Raw genomic sequence first — 16,342 nt, 5'->3', positions numbered from 1 at the left:
TGAAAACACTCTCCACTTCTGTTACTTAATGAAATTAACACCACAGGCCACATACGGTACTGTATGTGGAACGTTCCCTTGTGGTAACTTGAAAAGAACAAGTGGCTAAATGAAAGAGCACATGTACACATCTGCAAACATGTGTGCTATGCTATTTTGAGTCCTCTCTCTGAACTCCTCTCCACGCTGCTCAGTAATTTGGGACTCTTCCTGTTATCACAATAAACTACTTTCCCCGAGAATCTGGAAGCGCTCTGCACCAAGTGAAGGGTGGTGGTGCACAGCAGGGCACAGTTGGTGTCCATGTGTGGATGTCTGGTGGTGGTGGGTGTGTGTGGTGAATGTGTTTAGGAAAGATAGTAAACAGCTAACTGTTGAGTTACTTTGGAATAACACAAACTTCAACCAGACACTAAGCAGTGTGTTGATGAGGTTTACAGTCAGTAAACCTAAGATTTACTTTGCACTTGCAAAGCTGCTTTATCTTTTGTATTTATTTATTTTGTGACAGGCTGCGGCACGAGCTAAAAACACATAATCATTGTACAGAATGTGTTGGCAAACAGTTACTTTTTTGCATATCCAGAATTCACAGTGCAACCTGATGAATGAATGAAGTCCAAAATTCACTTCTGAGAATAAGATCTGGGTGTGCAGCTAAATGCTCCACCATGTCCTCCAGCTAATCCCTAACTTTATCTATTGCTGTCTGTTGCTGGGTAGGCAGTTGTACAGTTGGTGTATCATCAGCAACAGTACAGTCAAAACAATACAGTTGTGGGCTGCAAAACCAAAACAATGAGCTAAAAGACACTTAAACATCCTGCAGAACTGCAACACAAGTAACAATTTTCTGGTTGGTTTGCCGTAACAAGCAACACATTGCTATTACAATGCACACTCATTTATAAAAATGTTGATTTGTGCAGCTTCAAATATTTTCATTTGTCTCAAAACAGGATAAGGAAATGTTTATTCCCTCAGTTTTTCTACTGGACCCTTGAATACAGTGCTCTGTATTTACACTCAGACTCTGCAGCAAGAGATAATACAACTGTGTGATCAAGACTTGACCACCAAATGTTTGGTAGAGTGTTGATATCTTGTTATCTCGTCTGTTTGCAGCAGTTTCTTTTATCGATGCAATATGTCAAGATTGAATGCACAGCAAAACAACAGTGTTGGTCCGGACGATCAGATTGTTAACTTATCACAAGTTCCCAGAACAGTCGGGTGTTGACCTGACTTGAGTTGCATCACAGATGCCCCAAGAGCAAAAAAACACAAAAGACAAAAACAGACAGAATTATTTCCTGTCACGTCAGGGAACATTGAACATCCTAATGATTAACAGGAAACAGGCTGCCTTTAACAGAACACAGCAGCGTGGGCTATAAGGAGCACTAATTGTGTGTTGAGTGCAATGTTGGGGTTAAAACGGAAGTTTAAATGTGGACTTTTGTCTACATTTCCATCAGACTGAAGACTTTAATCTGCTAGATGAAGTGACTCTCACTGCTTTACAGTTCATCGAGAATACTGTTTATGTGTCCAAGTGTGTTGTTATTGGCATACATTTAGTTTTAGATTCACAGCAGACACTTCACACCATGTTGGAGCTCTCTCATGCTTGGCACAATGCAAATCGTATAGCATGAGATCCAGTGTTTGTCATAGGTCAAATCTTTTGACCAAACTGGCCACTGAAGCAAACATATAAAAGTATTTTGGGTGCACATGTTAGTTTTTCTCTAATATTTGTTGAAGTCTGACAGGAGCAGTGCTGAATATAAATACGCCACAGGTGAGCAGAGAGCGTCTACCGGGCCTAACAAGGTCTCAATTCAGCTCAAGCACAAGAAATCAATTGAGCGGAGTAGTTACGTCTTTCTCGAGTCACGGTGAGGTGTGTTTGGAGTAGAGCAAGCTCGATCAGAGAGCAACATGCTGAACAATTAGCCGTGGTAAGAAAACATTCACAGCTGTGTTTGTGAATGTGAGCATTTGTCAGGACATCTTTAACTGATCTCACAGCTGACTGTGCTGGTGCTTTTTGGAAAACAACAAGGTCATGCAAAAGTCAATTGACGTTTTTTTTTTTTTTTTTGTCTTCTGTTAATTTGTATTTCAGCTTATATGAAATGAAATCTTTGGTAAGCCTTTTCCTTACCTATGAACTATATATATATCAATATAGATCTAATACCACCAACTGCTATCAAAGCTATAACCAAGCTTTTAGAGATACCAAGGTCCAAATCCTGTCAGTAAAAAAGAGTAAACAAAAAGACTGCACACTACATGTGACAAATGATTTCAAGCATTCTCCTTATCCTGCATGGTTGCAGTCCAATGTGCGTCATGTTTCCCATATTATTTCACAACATTAAAGCCTCAATTCTTCTGCAAAGCCTTCACTCCACAGCCACGGATAATGGTCTTTATTTATTCATTTTGTTGGCTAGAATATGGCTCATGAACTTGAAACAGCATGAAATTAACCACAAAAATAAGCTTATTTAGTATTTTTTCTGAGGGGTTACAGATGTTCAATACACACTAATTCCAAATTAGCCTTCTCCTGATCCAGCCTCCATTTAATATAAACCAGTATAAACACATGGGAAGTCAGTGTCATAAAACCAATAAAACAATGGCATTCATGAATGACTGGCTGAGTCGCCAGTTAAGAGTTACAGCTTATCACTAGGTGAGAAATCTTTAGCCGCTCTATTCTGGTCTTTCAAGAAATAAAGTCATAAATAAGCTGTAATATTTGTGTTATTGTGTTAGTCTGATAGAGACACTCTGCAGTAGTTTGAGCCCTAGCTTTATTCATCTTCTTCCTGTCTACCAGGTAAATAATCAGCAGCCATCACTGCAGTAGTAAGCAGCCTAAATACAGCTTGCATGGATAATTATTATGTAATTGTTGTTGTTGTGGGCTGCTCTGGTCCAAAATGCCAGGGCCGATTTTTTGTCCCAGTCCGCCCATGATCATGATTGAAAGCTGAGCCCTGCTCGTGCTTGAGTTGGCCAGGTGTATGGTCTGCCATGCCTCCAACCCCCGATCACTACTGCAGAGACAAATGATGTCAGAGTGGGAGAAAATAGAAAGTTGTCCGTCTTTTTATGCAGTCTATGGTTAATGGAGTTTTAAGCCTACATTTTCTTTCCCACTAGGCCTACGATTATGTAACCTGTAACAGCCACAGTACCACTGAGGCCACTGAGGTCATGTCGTCAGTATTGTTTCTGGAAATTTGGGGATTTTAATGACCTGAGGAGGCAGATCGAGGTTGATTCTTTGACACAGCATTTAGACCATAAAACATTTGCAGGAAATTACATGTTTTAGGGAGATGGGGTTCACTTGAAGACTTTGGGCTCACAACTTCAGTATATCCACAATCCTAGACACAGTCTTGCTTAATATCACAGATGTCTTGTGACAGTGTTGTGAAAATGTACATACTGCTGCGTAAGGCCACGGCATTAAACCAGTTCCCATACAACTGAGTGAACACCCAGTGATAGTAAAGTTGTAAAAAAAATCCAGATGTGATCCGTGCAGAAACCAAATTAGCTCCCAGTGTGGTCACCGCCTGAGGAAACATCTTCCATCAACTGTAAAGAATTTCTGTCCACCCATCCATGACAGCTCCATTGAATGTTAATGAGGCCTAAAGTTAGATACACTGTACAAGGCTTAAGGCTGTCAGCATGGTCTTTAATCACACACTATCCCCCCCACACACTTTCTTTCAGCAACATGCACATCAACTTTCAAACAATTTAGGATTTCACACTCGTGAGGCAAGTTAAAAATTATCAACTTTGTGGTGGATGCGGGTCTCTTATTATCAGGCGTGGAGTTTTCTACACCCAAAATTATGGATTTTTCAGGCGCAGCTGCGTGAGGTTTTCATGTCACACAGAGATAAAGATACTGTACATCACACATGCCTTCCCTATAATTACTAATAGTATAACTGTTACCTGTAAGAAGACATTTGATGAAAGATGATTTAATGTTTAAAATGGGAATTTTCTGTCAAGACAAAAAAAAAAAAGATTTGACAACAGTAGAGATGTGTTATCAAATCCAAAGAAGCTTACGGAAGCTTTAAATTAGGGAACATGACAATAGAGTCATTCTACAAATCAGAGGGAAGCCTCTGAGTTTAAGTAGGATTTATTTTTAACCACTGCACTTGTAATTTAGAAGCAAGTTCAGAGACCTCCTAACTACATATGTAAGTTACAGCTTCTCCATCCTGCAGCTCTTAGACCTCCAAATCATCGGTTGGCCTACCACAAGTACAGATGCACAGAGCCCCCCCAGGGGGTCACGTGAAGGAAAACTACTGATGTGGAAAAAAACATTAATAAAACAAACACATACTACAGCAACAGATAAAATGAAAACTATGAGACTTCTTGAGCTCTTTAAAACCATCAAAATTAAAGCTGTACATTTTATTGGAAATATAGTTTTAAAATAAAGTTGTGTTATTTAATTTTCGTAACTAAGAGCATAGGTTGGACCTTTTATTCTGTTACAGTACTACATTACATTGTGATCTTGTTGCATATAGTACAATGGAGCCTGAATCTTGCATATGTATTTATAAAACAATATTCTTATGAACAGAGATGCTAAGTTGGAGAAATTGTTGTTTCCAAAAGTGTTTTCCCTACTAATTGCTTTAGTAATTTTCTCAGTAATCTTCAGCATAGAAAATAGAGTCTATGATAATGTAATGACATCATATGGTTATGTTGGTGGCCATGGGTTTACATATTTCAACTTTGTGCTATTCACAAGGAAATACAGACAAAGTCTTGGTGATTTGAGGATTTTTAACTTCTTGCTTTTATGTGTCCCATGTTAGCTGAATTCATCCAGGATTTATGCAGTTTTGACTAAGAATAAATGTAAATTAATTCTGTTCATGCAGACAACAGAATTTAGAGGTAATTCACCCTGAGCATTAGTAGCTTACATTGTAACTTCTCCATTTTTGAGTGTACAAACTTGTGCTTTCGTCTTTATCTAAAAAGCTGATATTTTCTAACACAACCTTTTATACTATTGATTCAACAAGACTTTTGTGTCCATCTAATGTCTACCATACATCATATGTTCAAAAAACTAAAGTCTCAGTCACAGAAGACTAGATTCATTTTGAGGTTATTTTTGATTTCCAATCCAGCGATTTCTGTCCATTTTTTGGTGTCGTTCTCCACTCAATTTTTAAACAAATGGGATGACTTGTCTCCTTTTCTACAGTCTAATAGAACCAAGACTGCCTAGTTGCTCCTGATGGTGCACCAATTAGTTGTTCACTTTTTGCATGTGCCAAGACTAAAATCTGATAATATTATAACAGCTTTGGAACATTTTATTGGAACATCAAAAAGACCAACTTTTAAGACAGCTCAGACTAAGTTTTATGACCACCTCCAGATGACGACAGAGCGCCACAACACAAAAATAACAGCCTTTTACTTGAAGAATCCTAAAACAACCACTTTTGCTTTGTGCCTGAATAAAATATATCCAGAACAATAAATCATACTGAAGACATATAATAGCTGTACCATCACACATTAAGCTATTTAATGAGGTGATTAATCATGGTGATTATGGAGGCACATTAGGTGCTGTTTTACTCGTGTAAATGCTCAGAGTGAGGCAAATGAGGCACATCCCTCGACACATACTGACCCCCCACCCCTAAACACACACACTCACACACACAGGATCTGCTTTTTATAATGGCAGAGTGCACAGACACGCTTCCAGGGGCAGTGACATAATTTGAGGTTGAAAATTAATCAGCCTTTTTTTTCTCCTGCTTTTGTTATGGAGGGTGGGCAGTCGGTCTTGTGACATTTAGCAGGGTTTCTAAAGATTCTATAGGAACTGGGGATCCCAAGGTGTTCCCAGTACAGAAGAGATATTTGATCCATCTGGCATGTTTTGGGTCGGCCCTGGGGTCTCCTCCCAGTTGGACTTGCCTGGAAAACCTCTAAAGGGAGGCGTCTAGTTGGCCGATGCCCAAACCACCTCAGCTGAATTTGACGCAAAAAAACAAGGTTTCTACTTAGAGCTTAGAGATTCTGTTATAGTATTCTGTTTAGAATAAATTTACATGGGTTTGTTGTTACATTTGAATCTGTGATCAACATCCTTTTTGAGGTAGATAAATTGTTTGTAATGTAACAAGAGTTTTATATGGTATGGGTCAGCGCATGCTATGTCAGCAGTTTTGATATATGCTATACTAGCAGTTTTAGAAAACCCAGCCCAAATAATTTTATTAGGTACTAAGAATCAAGTGATCTTGAGAATGAAAATGGGTAGTACCAATGTTGTGATTATACCATTGTAAAAGATGATGTTTTGAGCTAAAAAACTGTTCCCCCTTCTATTTTCTTCAGTGCCTTCTTTGAAAAGTAATTGAATTTATGAACAAATGTTGAAGCAATCAGAAAAGACTTCTGACACACAACAAGCTCTTTCTGGATGTCTGAGCTCCTTACTTTCCTTATCTCGTGGGGTGAAGTCCAGCCACCCTGCAAAGGATTTGAGCTCCATTGCACGATTCAAGTGGGGTATAGTGGAAAAATAGCCTTAGTCAAAGCCTTTAATCCACAATTAACTGTAACAACACGCTGTAGCTCCTCTTGAACTCTCAACTTATCACTGGGTTGACTTGATTGCCCCTAGATGACTGTCTTCATTTGATCCGATGGTGTTGTATTAAACCTAAATTTTGGCAGCAGTCCTTCCTTCCTATCTCTCGTATCTCCATTCCTGCTAACACTGCATCTGTTGCCTCATTGATCTCATGTTCTAACGTACCTCACTTGTGAATAAGCCACTGACATCCTTGAATTCCTTCACTTGGGGCAGCAACTCAAGTGAACAGTACACTGTCCTGTTAAAAGGGATATGGTCAGACATAGAGTCTGTTTCGCTCTTGTATTGTTCCGCTAGCTGTCGTTATCTTTTATTGACTTTTCTTTCTCTACCAGAATTCATTCAAGTTGAGCAGTCACTGTCTCTTCAGTCTTTAACAATATGTGGCAGGGTGTAGTAGCAGATTAGTCTGCTTACAGGACAGTGTTAGGCTGGTGCACTTGTCTATTTTTTCTTGTTCTAGACATCCAGAGATTTATGTCATCTTGCCATTTATTGGACCGTGGTGGGCGTCTTGGCTGTGTAATTATGAGGTCTGCTGCTCTTATGGGTTTATGTGCGTAGTGCGGTGAGACACTTCAAAAGAAAACAGATGCAGTGGAGAGCTAATTCAGTTGTTTCCTCGCTGCCAACATGGAGAGCTGTGCACTTAAAATATATGTTGCTGGGACCTGGTAACCTCTGTGTCTCCCGAGTGCTCAAACAAAAAGAAAGTACTTCAAACCTCATGGTGTCACACTTGAAGCCTGTTGTTTGTTCAGGTTATACACACAGACAGCAGTTATGTTGCAGACTTGTCTAAAAATGTTGGAATATGATCGTTTTCATGCAAAGTGAGAATTCACAGACTAGTTTTTTATTTCATCACATAAAGTTCATTTGAAAGTGAGTATTTTTTTAATATATATATAACAAATTAGTGTCCACAAAATAATTAAAATCTACAGCCTGTAGCCATGCTAGCAGCTCTATAAGGCAGGAAAGACTCAAGTTAACATGAATGCAGGAGCTGTATTTGATCAAAGTTTGACCCTGTTGATTAAATAGATCTACAGTCAGTATGTTTACATGACACTTTGAAAAACTAATTATTGCCTTAATCCGAGTTGGAGAACTCCAATTAAGACACCCAGATAATGTGATTGGAATTCAGTTTTCTCCGGCATGTATATGCTTTAATCGGAGTTAAACTGGACAATGCATGTGTGCATGCTCCACACCCTCCGTGCTGGCATATGCCCCCGGAACAAAATACAGCGTTCTTGTCTGCCTCTCGAAATCACCATGACCATGAGGGATAGCGTGCACCTTATCTGCACAATAATTACGTACGAGATGAACAAAGCTGTACAGTTATCCATCCTGCTGTTATTCGAAAATGCCAGTCTGCCGCCTGACTCCAGTAGTTTATTAATATGTGACGTAGTAGGTCAACCGGAAAGGAGGCCGTATTAACCCGCTGAAACGATGCATATCCCAACCTAGTGTTGAGAAGGAGGACACGTTCCCGTCAGTTATTCGATTTTCTCAGTTGCACGTAAACTGGGACAAAATCGAATTTTGAGCATAGCTCGATTAAGCTGTGCATGTAAACGTACTGAGTGTTTGACCCTATAGCAGCCAATTGGAGATCCCCCCATGGGTGGCTATAGCCAGAACCTTGACACTGGTTGGGGAGGGGTGGTGGTGGTGGTGGTGGTGACAGCAGAGAGAGACAAAATAGGTGGTTTAAATATTCTTTAGCTAAGGTTGAGCGTTGATACAAACTCAACAATTCTTTGAGCTAAATGTAAGGCAAGGCAATGTCTGGACAAAATGTCATGACAATCCACCCAGCAGCTGTCGAGGCATTTTTCAGCCCACTTGTGACACTAGATGAACAGTCAGGGGACCACTAAAATCATGACACGTCGACCTTTAGTTGCCTTGAATATCTGCAATATTGTCATATCCTTCCAACTGCTGTAAAGATATGTTAGTCTGATTCTAAGTGAACCAACCAACCAACAAACCAGCACTGCCATCCCTGGAGCCACATCACTAATATGGATAAAGAAGCAGTGACACGTCTACCTACATTGTAATTAAGCATGCAGAGCTTCAGGCGACCCCTTTGTGCAAACTCTGACTATTCATTATTTGGGGTCATGGAGACACTGGGGGAAGGACTGCCAGGAACAGACAGTCCTGAGGGAGTTTTAATGTAGCACACCTCACCTCACATTGAGGAACACAGTGAGTAACCAAGATACCAAACGGAGGCAGCGACACCAGAGAGAAATTTCAGTGTGCCTGCTTCAACCAGGGACGTAAATATAGACAGTGCAGGCAGTGCTGTTTAAGTGGGCTCCGTTGGGTTGGGGGGTGCAAAGAAAGAACAGGTCCTACAACAATGTGTTGGGTGGATAAACAGCCCTTGTGAATGATTCAGATTGCCGCCTTGGAAATACACTTGTGCTCAAGAAATTGTCATTGTCAGGCTTTTCATTTTGAATAAATAGCATTCTATAAAAGAATCATGCTTATGCTACATAAACAAAAAATACAAGATACATACAAGACTGTTAAATCAAAAGAATAGTTTCCCGTTTTCTTTGGTATTTTTGTCATACATATATGCAACAAAGATTGCTGTATAGTTTGTATAGATAGATTTTTAATTGTCCTTTCAAGGAAATCTGTTGCCACAGTCTGTACATAGCCCCACATAAATACATAGATACAACATAACAACACAAAGAGACATCTGATACTGCACATTTCTACCCACATCCCATATGTATAGCACCCACACACGGCAGTTAGCGAGGTGTGTTGTTGAGTGATGCTATATACTCCTGCCATAGAGTGCCCATTTCCAGGCCAGGGATCTGCATCTATGACTGGATGGGAGCTGTGTGTTTGTGGAGGTGTCTGGGGTCACGTACTGTACTGTGTGCATTGCGTGTAATGGTTTTGCCGTTGAGGTTTGAGTGGTTGGGGTTGGGGAAATCAATGTTTTTGGAGGTGTGATGAGTGATTGGAGGCAGTTAACATGTTGAGTACACAGCAGGAACAATAGAAGAGAATTGGAGAATGGATTATACTTTTATAGAACAACAACAGAAAGTGTTTTAGGTTTGTGGATGGCTGAGAGTCTTTGTTGGCAGCATTTTTCCAGGGTGAGTGAGGTATTTGAGGCGCTCCACCATTTCAGCAGTTTCATTATGGATGCAGGTGGTTGCAGGTTTGAGCTGTGCTGTGACTGCTGGAAGTGTTGATTATTAGTCCTTTAGTTCACTAGTGTGTAAAGTGGGATGTTGATGTTGTCCAATGTCATGTCTCTATTTGATCATGTGACGAAACTGTACAATATAAAGCTGAAGCCCATCATAATAGCTTGCTGGGGCCTGTTGTAACTAACGTACACCACTGGGAGCGACTCTAAAATAGAGCCCCTGTAGCGGTTAAGTGTCTGACAGCAGACTTCAGACCTTTAGACATACGCGCTATGACGTGTTATGTGCTATGGCACATAAAACAGCATGTTGCACATATGGTGTAGTACTTCATAGCCAGTATGTACTGTATGGCATGGAAAAAAACAAACATATGTATGGAACACATTTAGCAAACCCCTCACTTAGCATTCAGCGGTGGTCAGGTCATATCTGAACAAGCTTTACAACTACAGTATGAATGAGCGCTGACACCTGAGGCTGCTGTGGGGGTGGCTACCATGGTAAATCTTCATCATCTAGTCTGTGATCCAACGTTAAGTCTCGGGCCTTTCAGGTGTGATTTTCAATTCCCTCATTTCTTCCGTTCCTCAGCTGATGAAGGTTGTTCCGTCGTGTTTCCTGCAGCTGAGACAAATTGCTCAAATGAAGTCCTGCTTAGGAGATGAAGATCTTGAAAAGGCCATTCATGCTTGAATTTGCTGCGAGCCTGATTGTTGTAATCCCCTTTTATTGTGGGCTGTGTAAGGAGAGATATCTATCCAGTCTGCAGCCTCTGTGAAATGCTGCTGCCAGGCCTGAGCAAACTCTGAGAGGTACAATCACATTACACTCATCTCCACTGCTCTTCACTGTTTCCCTCTCAGTCTCTCATTGATTTGAAGATTCTATCGATGAGTTCTGCTTATCTTTGAAAAGTTTATCCTTAATTCTGCAACGATCTGAGCTGTGGAGGATCTCAGACTCACATGATGTCCTCTAAACAAGCAACATTTGCTTCTTTAATTTAATTCTTTCTACATTTCCAGGCGTACATATTCTCTCTAGTCATTTAGTTTAGTTAGTCTTTGAGGTTTTCTTCTTTTAGGACAATGTTTGGAGCATTGCCTGTATACAGTACACCAAAAGTGACATGTGACGTGTCAGAGCTCTGCAGGGAATATCATATAATTTCACAAATGAATGGTTGCAGTACCACAATATATTTTACAGCTTATTTCACATGTTCATTGCCAGTGTCAGTGCATCACAGCAGCACACACTGGAACCTGTTCGCATACCACTTGTGTCGTAGCACATCCAACCGACGTAGTTAAACAGTATAGAGAGGTCTGAGTGTAAAACCAAGCAGTGGATTCTGGTGTCTCGCGGGTGCTTAAAACTTTATTTGCATGTCGTGTTGTGGCTTCAGATCTGTTTGTTTGTCGCTGTTCATTTTTGTTTTTAACAAGCTGCCGCTCCGATGTGAGGTCTCTGACCACACCACTTGCCATACAGGCTGGCGTTCATACGTCAATGTCACCGCCACAGATAAACTCGCAACACGCAAACAATACAAACAACTCCCTCAGATGCAAAAAAAGCTACAGATAAATGAGTGTGTTCTGTGTATGCATTGCGTGACACAAGAACTTATGGTTACACACTGAGTTGAGTGTGTGAATCTAAGTCACTGTTCTGAACTCCATAGGTATATTTTTATACACTGGGCTAAAATCATTTTAAAGACAAATATGAATGTTTGAAGTTTAAATTTTAATCCTGTCTATGTTGAGGAATGCAGAACACACATACTATGTGACTACAGGTAATGCATCAACTAAAAATAAAGGACCTTATACATTATGCAGTGGTTGGGAATGACAATTTACATTTTAATGCATTAGAATGAGCTAAAATATGTATCAAGGAGGCAAACCTCAAAATCACCTGAGTATCCCGGAGCCCCTATAGCACTAGTCTATACTGCAGATGCAGGCTGCCCGCCCTTACTCCACTTAGCAGGTTTTTCAGAGCTTTCAACACAATCTTACCATCAGCTAATGGAAATGACTCAGTTGTCATTAAGTTAACCCAACTGTTTCTATTTCCAGCTTCTGAAAGACTGCAAGATGGAGTTGGTGCTTTAGAAAAGTTAAGCTACTAAGCAATTTAGTCTCTGAGATTACAGATGTGAAGTCTGATTTCTCGTTTATCTTTTTATATCTTGAAAATATTCCTAAAGGCCGTCAGTTGGAGCGACACATACTTTTTGACAAACTTTATGGTTGCAAGTAAAAACCGATTACAAAAGGCTGGCTCCCATCATTGCTCTTTGTATTAGCATAAGCAACTCTAAATGCATAATAGAGAAAATGAGCCTTTGACTAGAGAAGTACTGGGATGGGAAATGGGATATTAATATTTTTATCTAGACCTCATGTGGTCCATGACCTGTATCTGTGCCTCCCTTTTTTGCGTATCTTTTTTATTTTTCATCTCACTGATTGTAATGTAATGAAATATTGCAGCCTAAGTTCAAAAATGTCCTTTGCGTGATCTTTGACCATTGTCTTAAGAAAGATGCTGGAAGTATTTCATATAAACAAATCATTCATTCGTCTTTGCTTTATAATGCTGTTGAACTCTATAAGTACATGTATGTGGACCATATTCTACATTCTACTGTATCCTCTATTCAGTCGTCTCTCACCAGAATATGTGAATATGTGATAATGATCACACACCATGCAACAATTGCTGTCTTATGGGGCTCATTCATAATCCACACAGGTAAAAAGGTACTGACATGTCTGTTGTGTCCTCAGGGAGAGAGGGGAGACATCGGGTTGACTGGTGCTGCTGGACCTCAAGGTGCCCCGGTGAGTTGATTCTGATTCTCCGTAGTTGCCGTATGTATAACACAAGTGTCAAAGATGTATTAATAAAGCATCATTCACAAAGAGCTTGGCGTCGCAGCGCTCGCGAAACGTGATTCCTGTTAACTCAGCATTCTGTGGATATAACAGGCGACTAGTTTTTAAATGGTCTCATAAAGGTTTGAAGGAAAGAGTAATCAGGACATAAACATGAGAGCTCGGATTCATTGCTGCTTTTACACACTGCTTTGTGCTATAAATGTACTGCCCACACACACACACACACTGCAGACACACAAGTGCACACAGACTGGCCAGAGATGTTGTAAGGCTTTGTGTTGGCTTTCATTGTTCTGGAATTTTTTTTTTTTTGCTCTATGAAGAGGCTCTATTAAGATTCAAGTGTTTTGTAATTGTGCATAACACCAACTTAACTTTTAAGTGGTTTAAACTTCAGTGGTAACAACCATTTTTCAATGGTTGTTATAAGCAGGAAGCTGTTTTAAATCTGTCAGAGGTTAAATACACACTTTGTTATCCTGCTGGAATCAAAAGATGTTGCAAAAAAAGTGAATTAAACCTGTTAGGAAAAAAAATCATTGACTGCTTCTCTTTTGAACAAATAATGACATATCTGGTTATCCTTTGACATTTGATGTAAAAAACACAGTTATCATTACTGCTGGAGGCCATAACACCATCACATTAAAGGTGCTTAGTGCCAAATTTAAATGTCAAAGTCAATTCATCAATCAGTGGGAGACCTACTCAGCCCGTGATGACAAAAAATATTGCACATTTATAACAGAAAAAACTTCACACTGAACAACACACTTGTTCTCCACTGGCCCCCTAAGTACTTCACTCATGCCCTGAACAGGCCATGACTAGGAGTCATGTTCAAATCTAAATGGTATCTACTTTCTATATTCAGCAGAGTACATTCAGCATTAGCAATTTACTGTATGTTCAAAGCATGACCTTCTGTACTGTTGCAGCTTTAATACAGTGCAGAGTGAGCACTGAGGCTCCTGGTTCACATCCTGTCTCACACTAGTACATCTTGCAGACACTTACGCCTGATACGCAGACGTAAATCTTAAAGTAAATGGTAAATGGACTCTGCTTGTATGGCACCTTTCTGGTCTTCCAACCACTTAAGGTGCTTTTACACCGTGCATCACATTCACCCAATCAACTCGCTGACGTCAGAGACATCAGAGAAGGTTCCAACTGCTCAACAGAAAGTAACTAATCACACTCACACACCTTCGGGAGCAATTTGAGGTTCAGTATCTTGACCAAGGACATTTCCACATGCAGACTGAAGGAGCCGGGGATCAAACCACCAATCATCTGATTAGTGGATGACCCGCTCCACCTCCTGAGCCACAGCAGTGTAAAGCAGACAGCATTAAGTTCAACCTAAAGTAAATACAACACACAGGAGATAAGTTTGGAGCAGCACAGGTACTGAAATGTGTTCAGCAGGATGCGTACTGGAATATATATTAGTTTAAAGTACACATACAGTATTATGTGGATGAACTCAGGTCAGATTGTATCAGCATTCTTTCTCCGGGAGGTGACGGAGGCCATTGCTTGTGCAATAGAAACTACCCAGCTTTGATGTGTTCCAAGTTATTTCACACTCTGCACGCGCTGCTTGTGTTTTTATTCCTCTGGCTGTACAGTAAGGTTAAATATACGTTTATATCAGGCATTGAAAAAGAAATCTATTCATATGAAAAGTCACCATTCATCACCCTTCAGCTAAGAGGCTGCTCTTTAGAACAAAAGAACTGTTGAATGTTATGTACTCTTAATGTTTTACACTTTTATATCCTGTGTCAGACTGGTAAACTCACCACTGTCACATCCCACAACCACACACACACACACACACAGACACACACACACACTTTATAGGAGGCAGAGTGTAAAGCAAAGCACACATACAGAAATACCCATGCATTCCTCATGTGCACAAACAGAAAAAAACAAACTAAAGGAGCTTATTTTTCCTGTCTTTGCTAATTACACAGCGTTCAGTACTGATATCCAGACATCCAGAAACGCTCTATTTACGACACCCATGTTAACATATGTACATGAACACACACAGATCTCGGCAGGTCCGCGGTAGCAGACGGTGTTGCGTGCAGAGTAGCTCTCGCAGCTTCTCAAAGCCAAACCCTCCCTTCCTAATCAAGCTCATGTTTACATGCGACTCTGGGAAACAAAAAACGCAGAATGCAGCTTTTATTACTGTAAATAGTTTTACTATACTACATTGTCCCAGTTGTTATTGGCTCGTAACAGAGGCTGCATTAAACTCTCAACTCTCATTTCAGAGTGTTTGATTGTCACACAAATCAAATGACGTAGGCACAAGCAGACAAACAATGTTTATATGTACATGTCGTCACAAATGCATCCATGAATGAAGTATGATGAAAGTCGATCATTATAATAATTGTATAGATTTGTTGCCAGCTGGATTAGAACAGATGTTTAGTGTCAGAGGGTGGCCAGACAGATGTTCTTGCTTGAAAAAAACAGGTACAATGCGTTGACGAGTGATGATCTGATCATGTGTTTTATACCTACACTAATCTGCTTTCATAGGAACTAAGCTAATAGCTGCTGTGTGCAAGCTTCTACAGAATTTTACTCATGACATCATAACAAGAAGATGATATTATTCTTTTTTATCTGATGTAAAGATAAGATTGCAGTAATTTTTTTTAAAAAACAGTTCACTCTTTGGCCTTTTGAAGGCTGCATTCCTTATTCACACTCAGAATGGTGTACAGTAAAAACAGTACACTACAGATGAAATAGAGAGTGGCTTAAACAGTGAACTTTTGTAGCAAAATCAAGTCATATTAATAGAATGAAGAGATGAGACCATCTAAATATGAGCTATTTAACTTTATAGAACAGATTTTGATACAAATATGTGTTAACATACTGTCTGCTGAGCAACCTACTATATAATCTAGCTTCACAACTCTGACCAGATTTTTTTCCTCAAGGATACGAGAGGGCCTTTTTCTGTTCCACTTCTGCAAAGTTAATCTATGGATGGTTATTTTCATAATCAATCACTACTAGTAATTTCTTAAATTGATTAAATGTTTGACCCATAAAATGTCAAAAAAAAAAAATGTGAAAAAGCCCAAGGTGATGTCCTTGAATATCTTGTTTTGTCCACAATTTCAGTTCACTGCCATAGAGGACTATAGAAACAAAAACATATTTACATTTCAGGAGCAGAAATCAGAGAATTCAGCCTTTTTTTTTTTTAAACCACCACCAAAGCTTGTTAGTTGACAACTAATCAATTAACTGACAAAATGTTGCAGCTCAAGCTCATCCTTCATTAAAAATGTCTTCACGTTTCCAGTTCTAACATGAGTTACAGTAAATACATACAAACATTGTAGTATTTTTGCTGTATCTACTAATACTAATCATTATTCGAAGGCAGAATTGAAAAATGTCATGAGCAGCAAAGAATGAACACAGCTCTGTTATTCAGTCCAAAATCTGAA

At 39.7% G+C, this 16,342-nt stretch overlaps 1 protein-coding gene across 1 annotated transcript in view; it reads left to right on the top strand.

Moving 5' to 3' along the window:
* The window catches only part of LOC104934433 (collagen alpha-1(XXI) chain-like), a 73,820-nt gene that overhangs the window by 29,185 nt on the left and 28,293 nt on the right, over window positions 1-16,342 (top strand). Inside the window, exon 19 of the mRNA XM_027274074.1 lies at window positions 12,735-12,788. Within this exon, the coding sequence (XP_027129875.1) occupies window positions 12,735-12,788 (54 nt within the window). The remainder of the gene's footprint in view (window positions 1-12,734; window positions 12,789-16,342) is intronic.

Source organism: Larimichthys crocea, chromosome XXIII (assembly GCF_000972845.2).
Source record: "Larimichthys crocea isolate SSNF chromosome XXIII, L_crocea_2.0, whole genome shotgun sequence".
NCBI classification, from domain to species: domain Eukaryota; kingdom Metazoa; phylum Chordata; class Actinopteri; family Sciaenidae; genus Larimichthys; species Larimichthys crocea.
This window is presented reverse-complemented; position numbering and strand designations above follow the sequence as displayed.